The 14,694-nt window shown below is 39.4% G+C and overlaps 1 protein-coding gene across 1 annotated transcript; it reads left to right on the forward strand.

The window, feature by feature from the left end:
- The first annotated feature begins 73 nt into the window (after positions 1 to 73).
- Positions 74 to 14,656, forward strand: LOC144203476 (extended synaptotagmin-1-like). The gene is made up of 48 exons (XM_077726943.1): positions 74 to 763; positions 1,603 to 1,644; positions 2,789 to 2,923; positions 2,995 to 3,068; positions 3,144 to 3,216; positions 3,304 to 3,393; positions 3,558 to 3,613; positions 3,824 to 3,944; positions 4,027 to 4,203; positions 4,375 to 4,457; positions 4,611 to 4,659; positions 4,791 to 4,880; positions 4,983 to 5,078; positions 5,417 to 5,485; positions 5,608 to 5,694; positions 5,843 to 5,992; positions 6,095 to 6,205; positions 6,470 to 6,646; positions 6,716 to 6,801; positions 6,887 to 6,935; positions 7,112 to 7,201; positions 7,284 to 7,379; positions 7,474 to 7,545; positions 7,618 to 7,704; positions 7,887 to 8,033; positions 8,113 to 8,222; positions 8,298 to 8,472; positions 8,708 to 8,884; positions 9,045 to 9,127; positions 9,232 to 9,280; positions 9,357 to 9,446; positions 9,520 to 9,615; positions 9,803 to 9,874; positions 10,138 to 10,224; positions 10,290 to 10,436; positions 11,008 to 11,184; positions 11,261 to 11,358; positions 11,442 to 11,511; positions 11,645 to 11,821; positions 12,261 to 12,343; positions 12,428 to 12,476; positions 12,579 to 12,668; positions 12,974 to 13,069; positions 13,141 to 13,212; positions 13,275 to 13,361; positions 13,454 to 13,600; positions 13,688 to 13,760; positions 13,878 to 14,656. The coding sequence occupies exons 1-47, from the start codon at positions 392 to 394 to the stop codon at positions 13,739 to 13,741; spliced, it is 4,965 nt and encodes a 1,654-aa protein (XP_077583069.1). The 5' UTR covers positions 74 to 391; the 3' UTR covers positions 13,742 to 13,760; positions 13,878 to 14,656.
- The last annotated feature ends 38 nt before the right edge of the window (positions 14,657 to 14,694 follow it).

A 14,694-nucleotide genomic window follows, 5' to 3' on the forward strand; every position in this document is an offset into this window, starting at 1 on the left:
TTATTATATTTTATTTATTATTATAGAAATAAATAAATAAAACATGAGTGAAGGATGCATAGTTGGTTTCAGAGGAGGGCGTGTTTTCATTTGAGATAACGGGACAACTGGGCTACAGAAAGAAGAGCGTACTTCGCAGCCGCATTGACTTCCATTGCAAATTCGACCACTAAACCACATCGCCCAGGCGGATTTATCAATCGTATTAAATATGCATTCTCGGAATTGATTACTGAGCAGCTGCGATTCGTGGATCCGGACTTTTACTTGGCGTGCTCAATGACTGTCGTCGTTTTAAGCAAGAGGAAGAAGCTCTTTAACGAGTTGTATTGATTTTGTCGTTCTTTCTCAAAACAGTCATCTACGATTCAGAAGCCCAGCGACAGACATCATGCAGAACGACAAATCGGAGCTGAGTGAGGAAAAAGTCGCCGAGGATTTGGGCCCAGACAAGCCCGAGATGAACGTGGCGAATCCCGACAGAGAAGTGGTGCCTCTTCCCCCTCGGGCAAAGGGGCTTGACGCCGTGGCAGTGCTATGGACTTTTGGGAAGTGTCTGGGGGCTTTGCTTCCCGTCTACCTGGCCGGTTACTATCGGGTCAGCACCAGCTTGCTGGTATGCGGCATGATGGTCTACACGGGATGGAAACACGCCCGAGAGGCCAAGGAAGAGCGACTCCGATCGGCTATCCAGCTGTTCGGCGACGAGGAGGAGCATGGCAGCTTTAAAATGTCCAAAATAAAGCGAGATCTACCTGCCTGGGTAAGATACTATATACTACCCATTCCCATAATAACTTTGGGTAATTATACATGTAGAAGGAGCCCAGAGAAAAACATCTGGAAGGTTTTTAACAAGTGGAAAAAAACATAAAAAATAGTTGGAATCATGTTTGTAAACATTATTTTAGGAGGAGGATCCATTAGATTTGGTCTAAAAGTGCAATCAATGTATGTGATGGGGGATCCTGACAGTACATATATGGAAATAGATATAGCCACAAGTTCTACTGTGAAGCCACACCCAGTTTATTCCAGTAGAGACTGTAGAGTGCTTTTCCACAATGTTGTTGGCAAACAGACAAAATGCATCAAGCGTGCTTAAGAATATAAACGTGCTCACTTATCTAATGCAATCCTGAAATGCAAGGACAAAGCTGTTTAACAGACAAAAAGTCTATGGAATGACATTGACTTAAATGATTGGTCAGATATTTTGCAGTTTTTGCATTCAATTGTCTTTATCTTTAGAAATAACTAAGTACTAAACTGTATTAAACACTGTGTTGGCCTAAGATTGAGGGTTCGATGACAAGTCTGGTATTTTTGTAAACAGGCGTACCCGGAGAAAACCCATACACGCACTGGGGAAAACATCCAATCAGTTATCGTGCCACTTAATTAAAAACAAAATGTATAAAATTAAAACAAAACTGGTGAGAGACACACAAACCCTAGAATAGCCAATTTTAAGCCATGTTTCAGACAACCATTCACAATAAAGAACCCCCCCCCCAAAAAAAAAAGTTAAGACATTTAACATGGATGGTTTACCAAATAGTTTAACGCCAATTAACTATGCCCTTTATTTCTTCACCACAGGTCAACTTTCCGGATGTCGAGAAAGTAGAATGGCTGAATAAGGTAAAAATAATCTACTACGTATTTGTTTAGCCTTTTTTTTTAATGCACACATGGGGTCAAACACAGCTGCCATGTTGACAATTGACATGTGACGCTCAGCATGCCATTTTGCAGACAGAGAAGACCCCCGGCCCCCTGTTCTAATAGTCACAGTCTGTACTGCTACCGTACAGTATTCATGCCAGTCAACCTACTCAAAGTTTCCACTTTATTGCGGTTCTGCTGCAGGATGGGGGCGGGGCAGCCCCTCACATTAAGGAACAGAAACAACTGCTTTTGTTTCCACGTGTATCTAATTGTAAAGGTTTATTATCACGTCATTGGAAAAAAAACATCAAACATGTTAAAAGGATCACAAGATGTCGGGGGCAGACAAAGTGGAGTTTTGAGTCTGCAAAGAAGGAAGAGTGAGGTCTCCACGTGACCAAGCATCTGATGACTCATTCTCCACTCATGCCATTTGTTGGCAACCTTTTATAAAGTCAAGAACACATTCGCATTCTTTGTCCTTTGGGAGCAAAATGTGTTTTTATGGCATGATAATAAGCTATGAGAAAAAGATTAAAAGCTGAGCAATTGCCTTCTTGTGCAAGAGGAATTAAAAAGATGTTTACAGTAGAGTGACTCGTTTAATCCAAACAGGAAAAACACAATTTAATGATGCAAAAGGGCAATTTTGTTAATTTGTGTTGATGATAACAATGCTCAGTGAGGTGCTCGTAGGAAAGTTATTATACAGCATATCTACTCTTTTTTTCCCTCATACCACTGTGAATAAAAGGCCCTTTGTTGCCATGTAAAGTACGATAGTCACTAATATACTTCTTCTAAAACATTTCCTAAAACTTCCATTATTTTAAACCGGTGTCATTTTTAAAAGGGAACCACTGGTCACTGGAAGTTTGGTATAGTACATAATGCCAAACAACTATTTGAGGATAAAAGAAAAATGAACTTCTGATTCACCTGAAAACAACCTAAGTTTGACATAAGTTTGTTTATACAACTTGTACTATGACTATATTATAGGAGTGTACTTTCCTCAATGTTTCCCATGACAAATATCACATTTTTATTGTTGAAAAGCGTACTTGTGACCAGAAAACGTGATATGGATGAATATATGTGCTGTATGTTGTTTTAGGTGCTGCAACAGGTGTGGCCTTTTGTTGGACAATACTTGGAGAAGCTCCTAGTGGAGACCATTGCTCCATCTATCCGAGCATCAAGCAGCCACCTCCAGACACTCAGTTTCACAAAAGTGGACATGGGTGACAAGGTGACGTTATTTTTGCTTTATATCAACCCCTTAGAATTTAACTAGCTAATTTTTATTCTCCCTTCCCACAGGCCATGAAGGTGGTCGGAATCAAGGCAAACACTGAGAACGACAAAGGACAGGTCCTTCTTGATTTGTATATTAGGTAGAATGTTAACTTCCTCTCTTGGCCAATTCTGCATGTTTTATTTAGTATGCTAAAAAAATGTGTTCCTTCCAGCTTCGTTGGCAATGTAGAGATCAACGTGGAAGTAAAGAGATACTTTTGCAAAGCTGGAGTCAAAGGAATACAAGTGAGTCTTCATCATCATGTGAGATATTGAATAACATGTGGAGACTGTTCCTGCTAATATCACATTTGTTTTTTTGTGTGCACACAGTTGAATGGGATGATGAGAGTCATTTTAGAGCCATTGATTGGAGATGTGCCCATTGTGGGTGCAGTGACCATGTTCTTCATTCGCAGACCCGTAAGTTGATCCGTCTACAGTCACCATTATTTGTCCTTTTCTTTTCGCACATCCCTCCCCCAATCCTTTTTCTTGCGAGTATTGTGTGTAATTCTCTTGCTGTTCGACCAATGACACAGCCTGGTTGATGTTTAATAATCGTTCTTCCATTTGGATCATTTCAGAGACTTGATATCAACTGGACTGGATTGACCAATATGTTGGATATCCCTGGACTCAAGTGAGTCACATGCTTATAACTCTGCATTGTTCACACAATATGAAAAAAGAAAGATAACTATGTGACAAAGCTAATAATAAAATGACTTTCTGATATGTTCCTACTGGAAAACAAGCTATTTATCCTAACCTAAGTGCACAAATTAGTGGCAAATGATCCTATAACCCTATATGTCATGACCCCATCTTTCCTTTTCCTTCTTCTTCACAGTGTCATGTCTGATAGTATGATCATGGATGCAATTGCCTCCTTCTTAGTCCTACCCAACCGTCTAGTCGTCCCTCTGGTTCCAAACCTGCATGTGGGGCACCTTCGCTCCCCTTTGCCCCGGGTAAAGATACAATTCGTTGCATTGAATTGCAATAGATGAAAAGGCTCTCACATCCAACACAGTTGTTTCTTTTATCACTAAGGGTGTGGTACGTATCCACCTCGTGGAGGCCCAGAATTTAGCAGCAAAGGACAGCTATGTTAAAGGTGTTATGGCGGGATTGTCAGACCCTTATGCCATATTGCGGGTGGGTCCTCAGATGTTCACCTCCCACCACTTTGACAATACAGCCTCGCCCAAGTGGGAAGAGATGTATGAGGTAAGCATAACATGGTGAGGCATTAAGATACTGTATGTGTACTTGAAGGACTCATACAGTAACTCTTGACTTCTCAATGGCTCCTTTTCATTCGTTCCATGTGACCCCAAAGCCATTTTCCAATCATTTTGTCTGCATACATTTTGTTTGTATACGTGTCTGGTTCACCAGGTGATAGTCCATGAAGTGCCTGGTCAGGAACTGGAAGTGGAGGTTTATGACAAAGATACAGATCAGGATGATTTCCTGGGCAGGTACATACAAACCACTCATGTCTTTTTGTGTCATACATTTCACTCCCTCAATAAGTAAATCTCATATATAAAGGACAGATTCATAAGGTTTTCTCCAAAAGTGAATTGAGTGATTTGTTCTGTTAATCTGCTCATCTATTTTTTTCGCCATAGAACCAAATTGGACTTGGGCATTGTGAAGAAGTCCATAGCTGTTGATGACGTAAGTAAAAGCTAAGGTTACGTTGTTGTTGTGTCTACCACTCACAATGATGCAGACCATGTGACGACTGTTGCTTTTGAAACTCATTTTAGATGGTGTGAAATGGTCTCATTATAATTTTCTGTCCACAGTGGTTCCCTTTGAAGGATACTCCATCAGGTCGTGTCCATCTCAGACTGGAGTGGTTGGCCTTGATGCCCACCACTGATAGACTAGAGCAGGTGTGCCCTCTTTGGCTGTATCATTTATGTTCTTTCTTCGTCTTTTTTTACGGTAACAACAATCTAGGTATGAAACGTTTACGGAAACGTTCTCAATTCCAGATCCTGAAGAGAAACGAGAGTGTGACCAGTAAAACAGCTGATCCGCCCTCTTCTGCCATCTTGGTCGTCTATCTTGACAAAGCTGAAGCACTTCCAGTGAGTTTGATTGCTTGCACAGTTCACAGAGACCTCCTCTGTGGTTTCAGTGAGGCCACTCTGTGCCATCTGTCTTGCATTCCACAAACTATTTTCTGTAGGCTCTAAACCTGCTCTCATGCACTGTTGAGTCTGGCTATTTTTATACCCCTCTACCCGTGACAAAATGTGGTGAATTCACTGTGGTCTTAATCTAGATTTTGCCTCCTTAAATCTGACTCATAGATTGCTTACTTCCTTTATACAAGTTGCTATGGTAAATTTCAACACATTTTCTCTGATGAACCACTTGCTCTATCATTTTCTCATGAAATACGTAATGTCCTCTGCATTTCTAGATGAAGGGTACTAAACAGCCCAATCCCATGGTGCAGCTGTCGGTGCAGGATGTCACGAGAGAAAGCAAGGTAGAATAAAAGTCACACACAAAAGCACTCCAGATAATTTGCAACAATTTAATTAATATACCACGATTTTTTTATGAATGAAAACATTGAACATTTATTTATTTTTTTCTGTTTGTTTTAAGACATGTCATACAACAGTTGATCCGGAGTGGGAAGAAGCATTTACCTTTTTTATCCAGGATCCACGAAAACAGGATATTGACATTCAGGTATTTTTTTTTTTTTTTTAAATGATGCTTCATCACAATATTACTGCATGTCAGTGTAGTTGCTGATGATTGCAGACGTTGTCATTTTGACACCAAAGTGCTTGTCATTCTGAATTTTTTCTAATTGCTTTTGAATGATGTCAATTAGGTGAAGGATGTAGACCGAGTGCAAACCCTGGGCAGTCTGACAATCCCTCTGTCCCGTGTGATGTCCACTTCTGGGCTCTCTCTGGACCAGTGGTTTCAGTTGGATAACTCCGGATCAGCCAGTCGCATTTATATCAATGCTGTTCTCAGGGTAAATCCGTCATGAAATTCCACAAATGACAAACCTTTGAATTTTACCATCAGGTACCAAACATTTGTTCCCCATGACATTTTCTTTCCGAAAACAATACAGATGCTCTGGTTGGATGAGGAACATATCAGTGCTGATATATCATCTCAACTGGAATCTGCAGGCAAACAGTTACCCCAGGAGACCTCCCCCCACTCTAGCTTTGCCACAGAGGTAGCAATAAATATATCCTCTTGTACAAAGGGGTGCTCAAGGTCCGCAGTGGGTGCGGGTTTTCATTTCAATTGAAAAAGAGGATATATTTGCATCAATCAGTTGATTGCTGGCAGGTTCCTCATTTGTTTAAGTGTCTGTGATGGATCTGTTGGAACAAAAACCGTCACCCACTGCACCCCTTTGTGCAATATTTTTGATCATTTGACCTTATAAGCCAATTTCACTCTAATTACCATGATTTGAAATCCCTTTTGTTTACAGGGGTTGCTTCGAATCCACCTACTGGCAGGACAGAATCTTGTTCCAAAAGACAACATGATGGGGGGCATGGTGAAAGGCAAGAGTGACCCCTATGTCAAAATCAATATGGGTGGGGAAACATTCACAAGTAATGTGATCAAGTCAAATCTCAACCCCACCTGGAATGAGATGTATGAGGTAAATAAATCATTGACTAGTAAAATAGTTCAGTGCTTGAATGCATAATCAACTATACTCCCCTTTCAGGTGATTTTGACACAATTGCCTGGTCAGGAGCTTCATCTGGAGGTGTTTGATAAAGACATGGACATGAAGGATGATTTCATGGGAAGGTAGCTTTGGATTATATGTATTGATTTATATGGGATGACTGATTTGGAGTGCATACTATTCTTACTTCTTGCCTTTTAAATACAGACTGAAGATCAATCTGAAGGACATCATTGATTCTCAGTACACTGACCAGGTACGGATATGTAAAATCCCCTTGGAAAAGATAAAGCACAATCCGAAGTCTAATGAAGGCAAAACCAATAGAACACCAGTTTGTTTTTGAAAACAATGAAAATCAATCCTGTGCTTTTTTGCACATCCTCTGCAACAGTGTTAAAATGATTGTGCGTTTCTGTGTTTCTGGATCAGTGGTATACTCTGAATGATGTCAAATCAGGTCGGGTCCACCTGGTACTGGAATGGGTTCCAACATCTTCTGAGGCAGATCAATTGGATCAGGTTGGTATTTCAACAGAAACAGCGCAATCATGTAGTCATGCATCAAAATGAAGCCAATTCACTCTTGATTTTATGTCTTAAGGTTCTTCAGTTTTATTCTAGGCAGTCTTACCAGAACAAGGCAGTCCCATCCGCAGGTCTTCTTTTTGTCTTTATTGAACAGGCAGATGGTTTACCAGTAAGTTTGTGAGAAAAATCCAACTCTTACTACTTGACACTATACCCAAGCAACGTGTTTATTATTGTCCATCGTGTTTACTGTACATCAACAGGTGAAGAAGAGTGGAAAAGAGCCAAAAGTGGGAGCAGAGATAGCGCTTGGGAAAATGTCTCGCAAAACTACAGTAAGACCACATTAATGGGTAGCCTAATGATGTCCTTGAGTGACTTGAACTATTCTCTCTCTCTGCTCGCAGGTGTGTGATCGCTCGGTATCACCTGAGTGGAATGAGGCATTCTGCTTCTTGGTCCATGATCCCAGAGAGGATATTCTTCTTGTCAAGGTATTCTGATTTTAATTAGTTTGCTAGTGATTTCTCGTATCATCGTCGATTCCATTCTGGCTCAAGATTTTTATCCTGTGCCCCAGTGATTGACTGGTTAAAGAAGATGATGTGGTCAACTAGTGCGGAATATAATATCAAAATTTAGGATTGTCCCGATAACACAAGTTTTTTTTTCTCAGCTGTCTCACAGCTGGACATTACCCATGGGTTCCTTAGTGATTCCTATCAAAGAGCTGCTTGCTGAGCCAGAGCTGGTCTTGGATCAGTGGTTCCATCTAGATGGAGCCTCCCCTGAAAGTCAGGTTCTTGTTCGGGCTGAACTCAAGGTAGAATAGTTCTCATTTCAGCATATACCCCAAGTTTCAGGTCCTTTTTGACTTAGTTCTTCTTGTTTTCCTTTCACAGATGCTGATACCCAGCAAGTGTTCCCGTGTCAGTGGTCAAGCTAGGGTCTCTTTGAAAGAATCAAACCTCTTTCCCGATCAACAGAAACGTAGTGCTGATGTGATTCAAAAGTATGCTCCATTTTCCTATAAAAATATTCCAGTTATTATCTTTCTTCATAGAAGTTAATGCAAAGTGTTTTTTAGATCAAGTTCAGCGGATACTCCAATTGAAAATCTTGTCCCCCAAGTGATGATGCCTGAAGAGGTTGATATAAAGAGGCCTTTGGCTGATGTGACAGAAGATAAAAAAGAAGAATCATCAAATACTACTGTGGTGAAACCTCATCATACCTCACCAGACCTAAGCTTTGCCAGTGAGGTAATACCTTTAACTTATTCACTGTGCTAACTGCTTAATTTAGAGGTTTCAAATAATGTTTTGTGGTACTTTGTAAAAGAACATTAAATATTTTTTATATTAATATTAATAATAATATTTATTTTGAATTTTCTTTCCTATCAGACATTTTTTGATGATGATTTTGTGATCTCTTGAATTTTACATAACTCTTTGTCCTCAAATAACCTTTAGGAAACGTTTGCTCTCCCTGTAGGGCCTGGTGAGAATCATCCTTATGGAGGCTCAGGATCTGGTCGCCAAGGACAACCTGATGGGGGGTCTAAAGAAGGGAAAGAGTGACCCCTATGCTAAGATCACCGTTGGAGGGGTCACATTTAAAAGCAACGTTGTCAAAGAGAATCTCAACCCCGTCTGGAATGAGATGTATCAGGTGCGCTTAGCATGACACTTCTGATAAAATATATTACAAATGAGTTATCTTAGTGAATAAACCTCTAATTTGCATTTAAAGCAATATGACACATACTGGCATAAATAAATAATGCCACAATGTTTGAAGACACCACATTAAACAAATTTGGGTCCAACAGGTGGTGATGAAGCCTCAATCTGGGAAGGACATCCAAGTGGAGCTCTATGACCAAGACATGGACAAAGATGACTTTTTGGGAAGGTGCTAGTCATGGACTTTTGTTTATTCAAAAATTGAATGCACATTTTACACACTTTCACACATTGGCACAACACACTCCATAATTGCAGTTCTCCTATTAACAGGTTGAACATCAGTATTGCGGACATCATTAGTTCCCAGTACACGGACCAGGTGAGGAGACACCCAGCCTGCATCTTTATTGCTTTTCATTATTTTCTTGCTCACAAATTGTTTGCTTTTTGTGCAGTGGTACAGTCTGGAGGATGTTAAGTCTGGTCGCGTTCGTCTTATACTGGAGTGGGTCCAAACAGTTTCCCATAATAACACCTTGGACAAAGTAAGAATGACATATCAAATTACGCTGATGGAAAGTGCTTTTACCCAACTTTTTTTTTTACTCCATTTTGCAGGTAATGCATTTACAGTCTTTGCAGCGATTCAAGAACAAGGAAGTTTCTTCTGCAGCTATGCTCTTTGTTTATTTGGAAAGAGCATTTACATTGCCCGTAAGTCATGTTAGATGTTTTGGGTGATTCCAATATGAAATCAGTACAGAAGGATTCAATATTCCTGTTTATCTTCTTCTTACATTACAGTTGAGATTTTGTAAAACAAAAGAAATTGATAAGCTTATGTATATGTAGTTCCTGAATGAAGACTGAGGTGTGCTATAATGTGTCTTCTTGTGTGCAGTTCAAGAAAAGTGGAAAGGAGCCAAAGGCTGCTGCTGAGCTTGTTTGTGGTAACACATCCTATAAAACTAAGGTATGGCATGTCAAATATATATAGTACCTAAATATACATCTATAGTATATATATAGTCATATACAATGTTAAATCTACTGTATTTTGTTATCATAATCAGGATACCCTTATTAATAATGAATAGAAAGATTACTTAATTACTTACTTTAAAATGAGCCAAATAACAATACAAAACTTACTTGCTTAATCTATCTAATCATAAGCAGTTGATTTATGTCAAGGGGCTGCATTCATGATCTGACTTCACCTTTCCTTTTGTGAAGGTTTGCGATCGTAGCAGGTCACCCGAGTGGAAGGAGGCGTTCACCTTTTTGGTCCGCAACCCTGCTGAGGAAATGCTTGTCGTCAAGGTATGATGTGACGTACAGGAGAAACTCATGCATACGTGTGTATGATCGAAATATTTCTATTGTAGTTATCCAGTGCTTGGGACCAGCCAATGGGCTCACTCGTGGTTCTTCTCAAAGAGTTGCTGTCAGAACCTCAGCTGGTGCTGGATCAGTGGATGCCTGTGGATGGAGCCTTGCCTCAAAGTGAGATCTTATTGAGGGCAGAACTCAAGGTAAGAAAATATCATTTCTCCACCATATGGATATTTTGTGTATGCCATCCAGACCTTAATAGACCAAATCTACATATACCTACTGGTATATGACTGACAGTGGCAAACACAAATGTGCATCTAGTTGTAGCAAATGTGTAAAACAAGTGGTCAGATCTAGTCTAAACTTTCCTCTTTTTCATTTATTTAAAATCTAAAAAGAAAATGACATTTTTGACTCTATACTTAGGGTTACAAGTCCTTGAAAAGTTTGCACACCACACGGATAAAAAGCACACATATTCTGACATTCAAGAAATGATAAAATGTCTTTTGGAATTTAAAATCACTATTAAGGTCAGGGTCCTTCACAGGCTGCCAGATCAAGGCGATATCGCTTTGTGTTTATTCCTGCCGCTTCCAGGAAATTCTTGGAATGAAGTCACGTACTGCGGTCAGCCTACAAATGTTCAGACTTCTTTTACCTTGACAAATGTCTGCAGTCTATGAGTGGAGATGTGACATTTTTCACAAATACCCTGGAAATGGACTACATTTTTACATGATCACCATTCATCATTTCTATCCACAGATATTGAATTCAAAAATGACTGACATCCCACAGCCTTGTGGTCCTGCTCCAAAGAATACAGTCACGCTATCCGCTGAAAAGAATGAAGAAGACCCAAAGCTAACAAGCCATGTTGGGTACCCAGAAGCAGAAGGTGATCATGCAGAGTCCTTTACACTTGAGCACCCTGATGCGACAGTGAGTTTGGCAACATTATTGCTCGGTTCTCTCTAGTTTAATTGTGATAAAGACCTCTATATGAATTATGCTTTAGGTGGTGGAGGATGAAGCATATGCAGAAGAGCAACCAACCCAGTCGGACCATCAAGTTCATATAGAAGAGTTGGAGATACAGGATGTAATGATAGATGAGTAAGTTCATCTTTAATCTATTTGCAAAATCTGAGCTATGTTTTGATTTTAGAATACACAAACATGTTTATTTTTGTTTGCAGTGCAATTTCGGATTCTACATTGCCTGGTCTTCCACAGCAAACAACACCAAATCAAGGATTTGCCACTGAGGTGGGTTTGGCGAATATAATAAGTACAAGTATTTATATTAGGATCACCATTTTACAATAATAAAGCATTATGCAGAATGTCACAATATAATTCTATACATATAAACATACTAAAACCTGTTTCCATTCTCCAGGTATTGCTGAGAATTCACCTCCTCGAGGCCCAGAATCTGGTTGCCAAGGACAACCTAATGGGTGGGATGGTGAAGGGCAAAAGTGACCCATATGTCAAGATCGCCATTGGAGGGGTTACATTTAAGAGCGGCGTCATCAAAGAGAATCTCAATCCTACCTGGAACGAGATGTATGAGGTAAACATGCAGGTTGTTTTTACCAATTATTGGTTTACAAGTGAGGCAAATGAAACATTTGTTTCTGTTTGAAATAATTGCTGTTACCACGAGAAAAATGCAATGATTAAGAACATATCAGGCTGTCTCGTTCCTCTCTCTGCATGGTCCAGTTGACATCATCCTCACATTGGCTTTCGTTACTGCAGACAAGAAAACATTGCTGCATTCTTTCCCCCAGACTGAAGGACCGCGTCTCTGAATGTCTGGGATTTTTTTTTAATTCTATAAAAGGACACATTTTGTAGACTGTGCGAGGTTCTGCACTTTCCCCAGCGATTATTATTATCATTGCAGTTCCCAGAAATATGCGCTTTTTTAATCCTGTTAATATTTTACTCAATTAATGACCCATAAATATGTGATTCCTTCAACTATCATGATTTTTTTTCTTCTATAGGTTGTTTTAAGCACCCATGGTGCCCAGGAAATTCAGGTTGAAGCTTTTGATAAAGATTTGGATTCTGATGATTTCCTGGGAAGGTTTGTATCATGCACCACAAGTATTTGAAGTTTGAATTATGAGCTTGTATTGGAGCAAATGAATATTGATTATATGTCTCTTAGGTTCAGTGTTAAAGTCAATGAGGTCATCAGATCACAGTACATAGATCAGGTTAATCAATTTTCTGTTTGTCCTTTTTTTTAGTTCTATACTTCCATTTTTCTTAACCTCAACTTGGCAAATGAGGTAGAGTAACATGACTTATTTTTTCAGTGGTACACTTTGACTGGTGTGAAGTCCGGACGGCTTCACTTGATCTTGGAGTCGATTCCTAAAGTGTCTCATGCTCTTCAACTTGACCAGGTTTATCTTTCTTTTACCAGTTATTATTTAGGATATGCGGTATATTTGAAAGGACACCTTATCTATTTTTCCTTTTTATTATTGCTATTATATTTATTTGTTTGTTTTATGAAGTGAATGAATTCACTCATAGTGAAATCTCATGGTCCCATAATGAGAACTTCCTTGAAAATGTTGATTCTAAAGGATCTATGAGAGCGTAAATAGTACAACGTTGAAGCTATAGTATTGCGTCAAATTACATTGTGTACAAGTCCATAATGAAGAATGCATTTAGTGCTCACTGATTTTTATGTCCTTTTCAGGTACTACAGCTTCAATCACTCCAATCTTTTAAGAACAAAGCCATCCCTTCTGCTGCTATGCTATTTGTCTATTTGGAGCGAGCACACTCATTGCCTGTAAGTCATTGGCCTCCTCTCTATGTCTTCTGCGGCAGCTAACAATGAAAATTAAATCATTGTTTGTACAGTTGAAAAAGAGTGGCAAGGAGCCAAAAGCGGGAGCTGAACTTGCTCTTGGGAACAAAACCTACAGAAGCCAGGTGAGACTCCTTAAAGCTAATGTCATTTATCTTGAAATAATTGTTATTCCACATTTCTGAAGCTTTGCGACCGCAGCACCAAGCCTCAATGGGGGGAGTCATTCCACTTCCTTGTGCATGACCCCAAACATCAGATGTTGGTACTGAAGGTAAGGACACTACTAGATTATGCATGTATTTATGATATCTAGTCACATTTGTTTTTGTATATCAATGATGACAATGATTTTTGGCATTGCAGTTGTCCAGTGGCTGGGACCAGCCGATGGGTTCTCTGGTAGTTAGTGTGAAGGAGCTGCTCTTACAGCCACAGCTGGTCCTGGATCAGTGGTTTCATCTGGATGGGGCAGCACCTGAAAGCCAGGTCTTGCTGAGGCTTGAACTCAAGGTGGATAAAAAAAATACATTTTGAGTGAAAACAGTTCTTTTACAGCAAAGTATACATATTCTCTCTTGTTGTTTCATTCTTTGACAGGTTCTGGAATCTAAAATGGTTGAGATGATCAGTTGCGGGACTCTGCCTTGCTAGAGTCTGGTGTCACTGAATGGTGGGGACTCAAATAATGTGAATATTCCATGTCAGAAAAAAACTAATGAATTCTAGGCATAGTAATGCCATTGCCCATACAAACTAATCCTAATCCGTCAATCTCTGTTCATTCCAGGTTCATTCTGAAAGACAAAGCAGAGTAATAGATATTTTAGCTCAACCTGGCACTGCTGCAGCTTACACTTGATGCCTTCTTTTCTCAACTTCCATATAACAGATGCTGCTGTAACAGCCTTACCTGCACCAAACACTCCCATCTTAGCTCTCTATGTGCAAATAGAGCGGACATTAGGAAGCATTTCAAAATGCTCATATAACACACAAACATCCACTCGGTACGGACTAGAGGGGAACTTTAATTAAAATATAATTAGAATAAAATGTAGTATTGAAGGAAAAAAATGAAAAGGCTTGAAACACTTTTATAACTTCTAAATGCCACTCGAGTATTAAGATTATATCTGCCTTTCTTTAAAAATACAGCACTTTGCTTGTTTGAAGTTGCCTTTTTAAATGAATATTTTTTATAGGATTGCATTGTTTTGCATATTCTGTTTTACTGTTTGAGTTGTGCCTATTTTCAATTATTATGCAATGGTTTTGCAAAGTGGACCCAAAATATATATATTGTGCATCTTCTTTGTGTTTTTATTTTTAAACACTGGCTGGACACCAGTGTACTAGATAGAGACCAGAAAAAACAGATCCAAGAAAGCATTGTAATACATCTTTGCGTTTCATTGACACTGGCAGGGAAGTAATAATTTAAAAATGTGTTTGCAGTGATGCAGTATATATATCAGTAGTCGACCATCAGGCCTAAAAAGTATCTGAATCACAGACTGATGTTAATTATATTTTGCCAATGAATACTTATTAAATGATTCCAAATTATCTGTCACATGCCTTTCATTGCTTTCCCCCATGGTTGC

Source organism: Stigmatopora nigra, chromosome 10 (genome assembly GCF_051989575.1).
Source record: "Stigmatopora nigra isolate UIUO_SnigA chromosome 10, RoL_Snig_1.1, whole genome shotgun sequence".
Lineage (NCBI taxonomy): Eukaryota > Metazoa > Chordata > Actinopteri > Syngnathiformes > Syngnathidae > Stigmatopora > Stigmatopora nigra.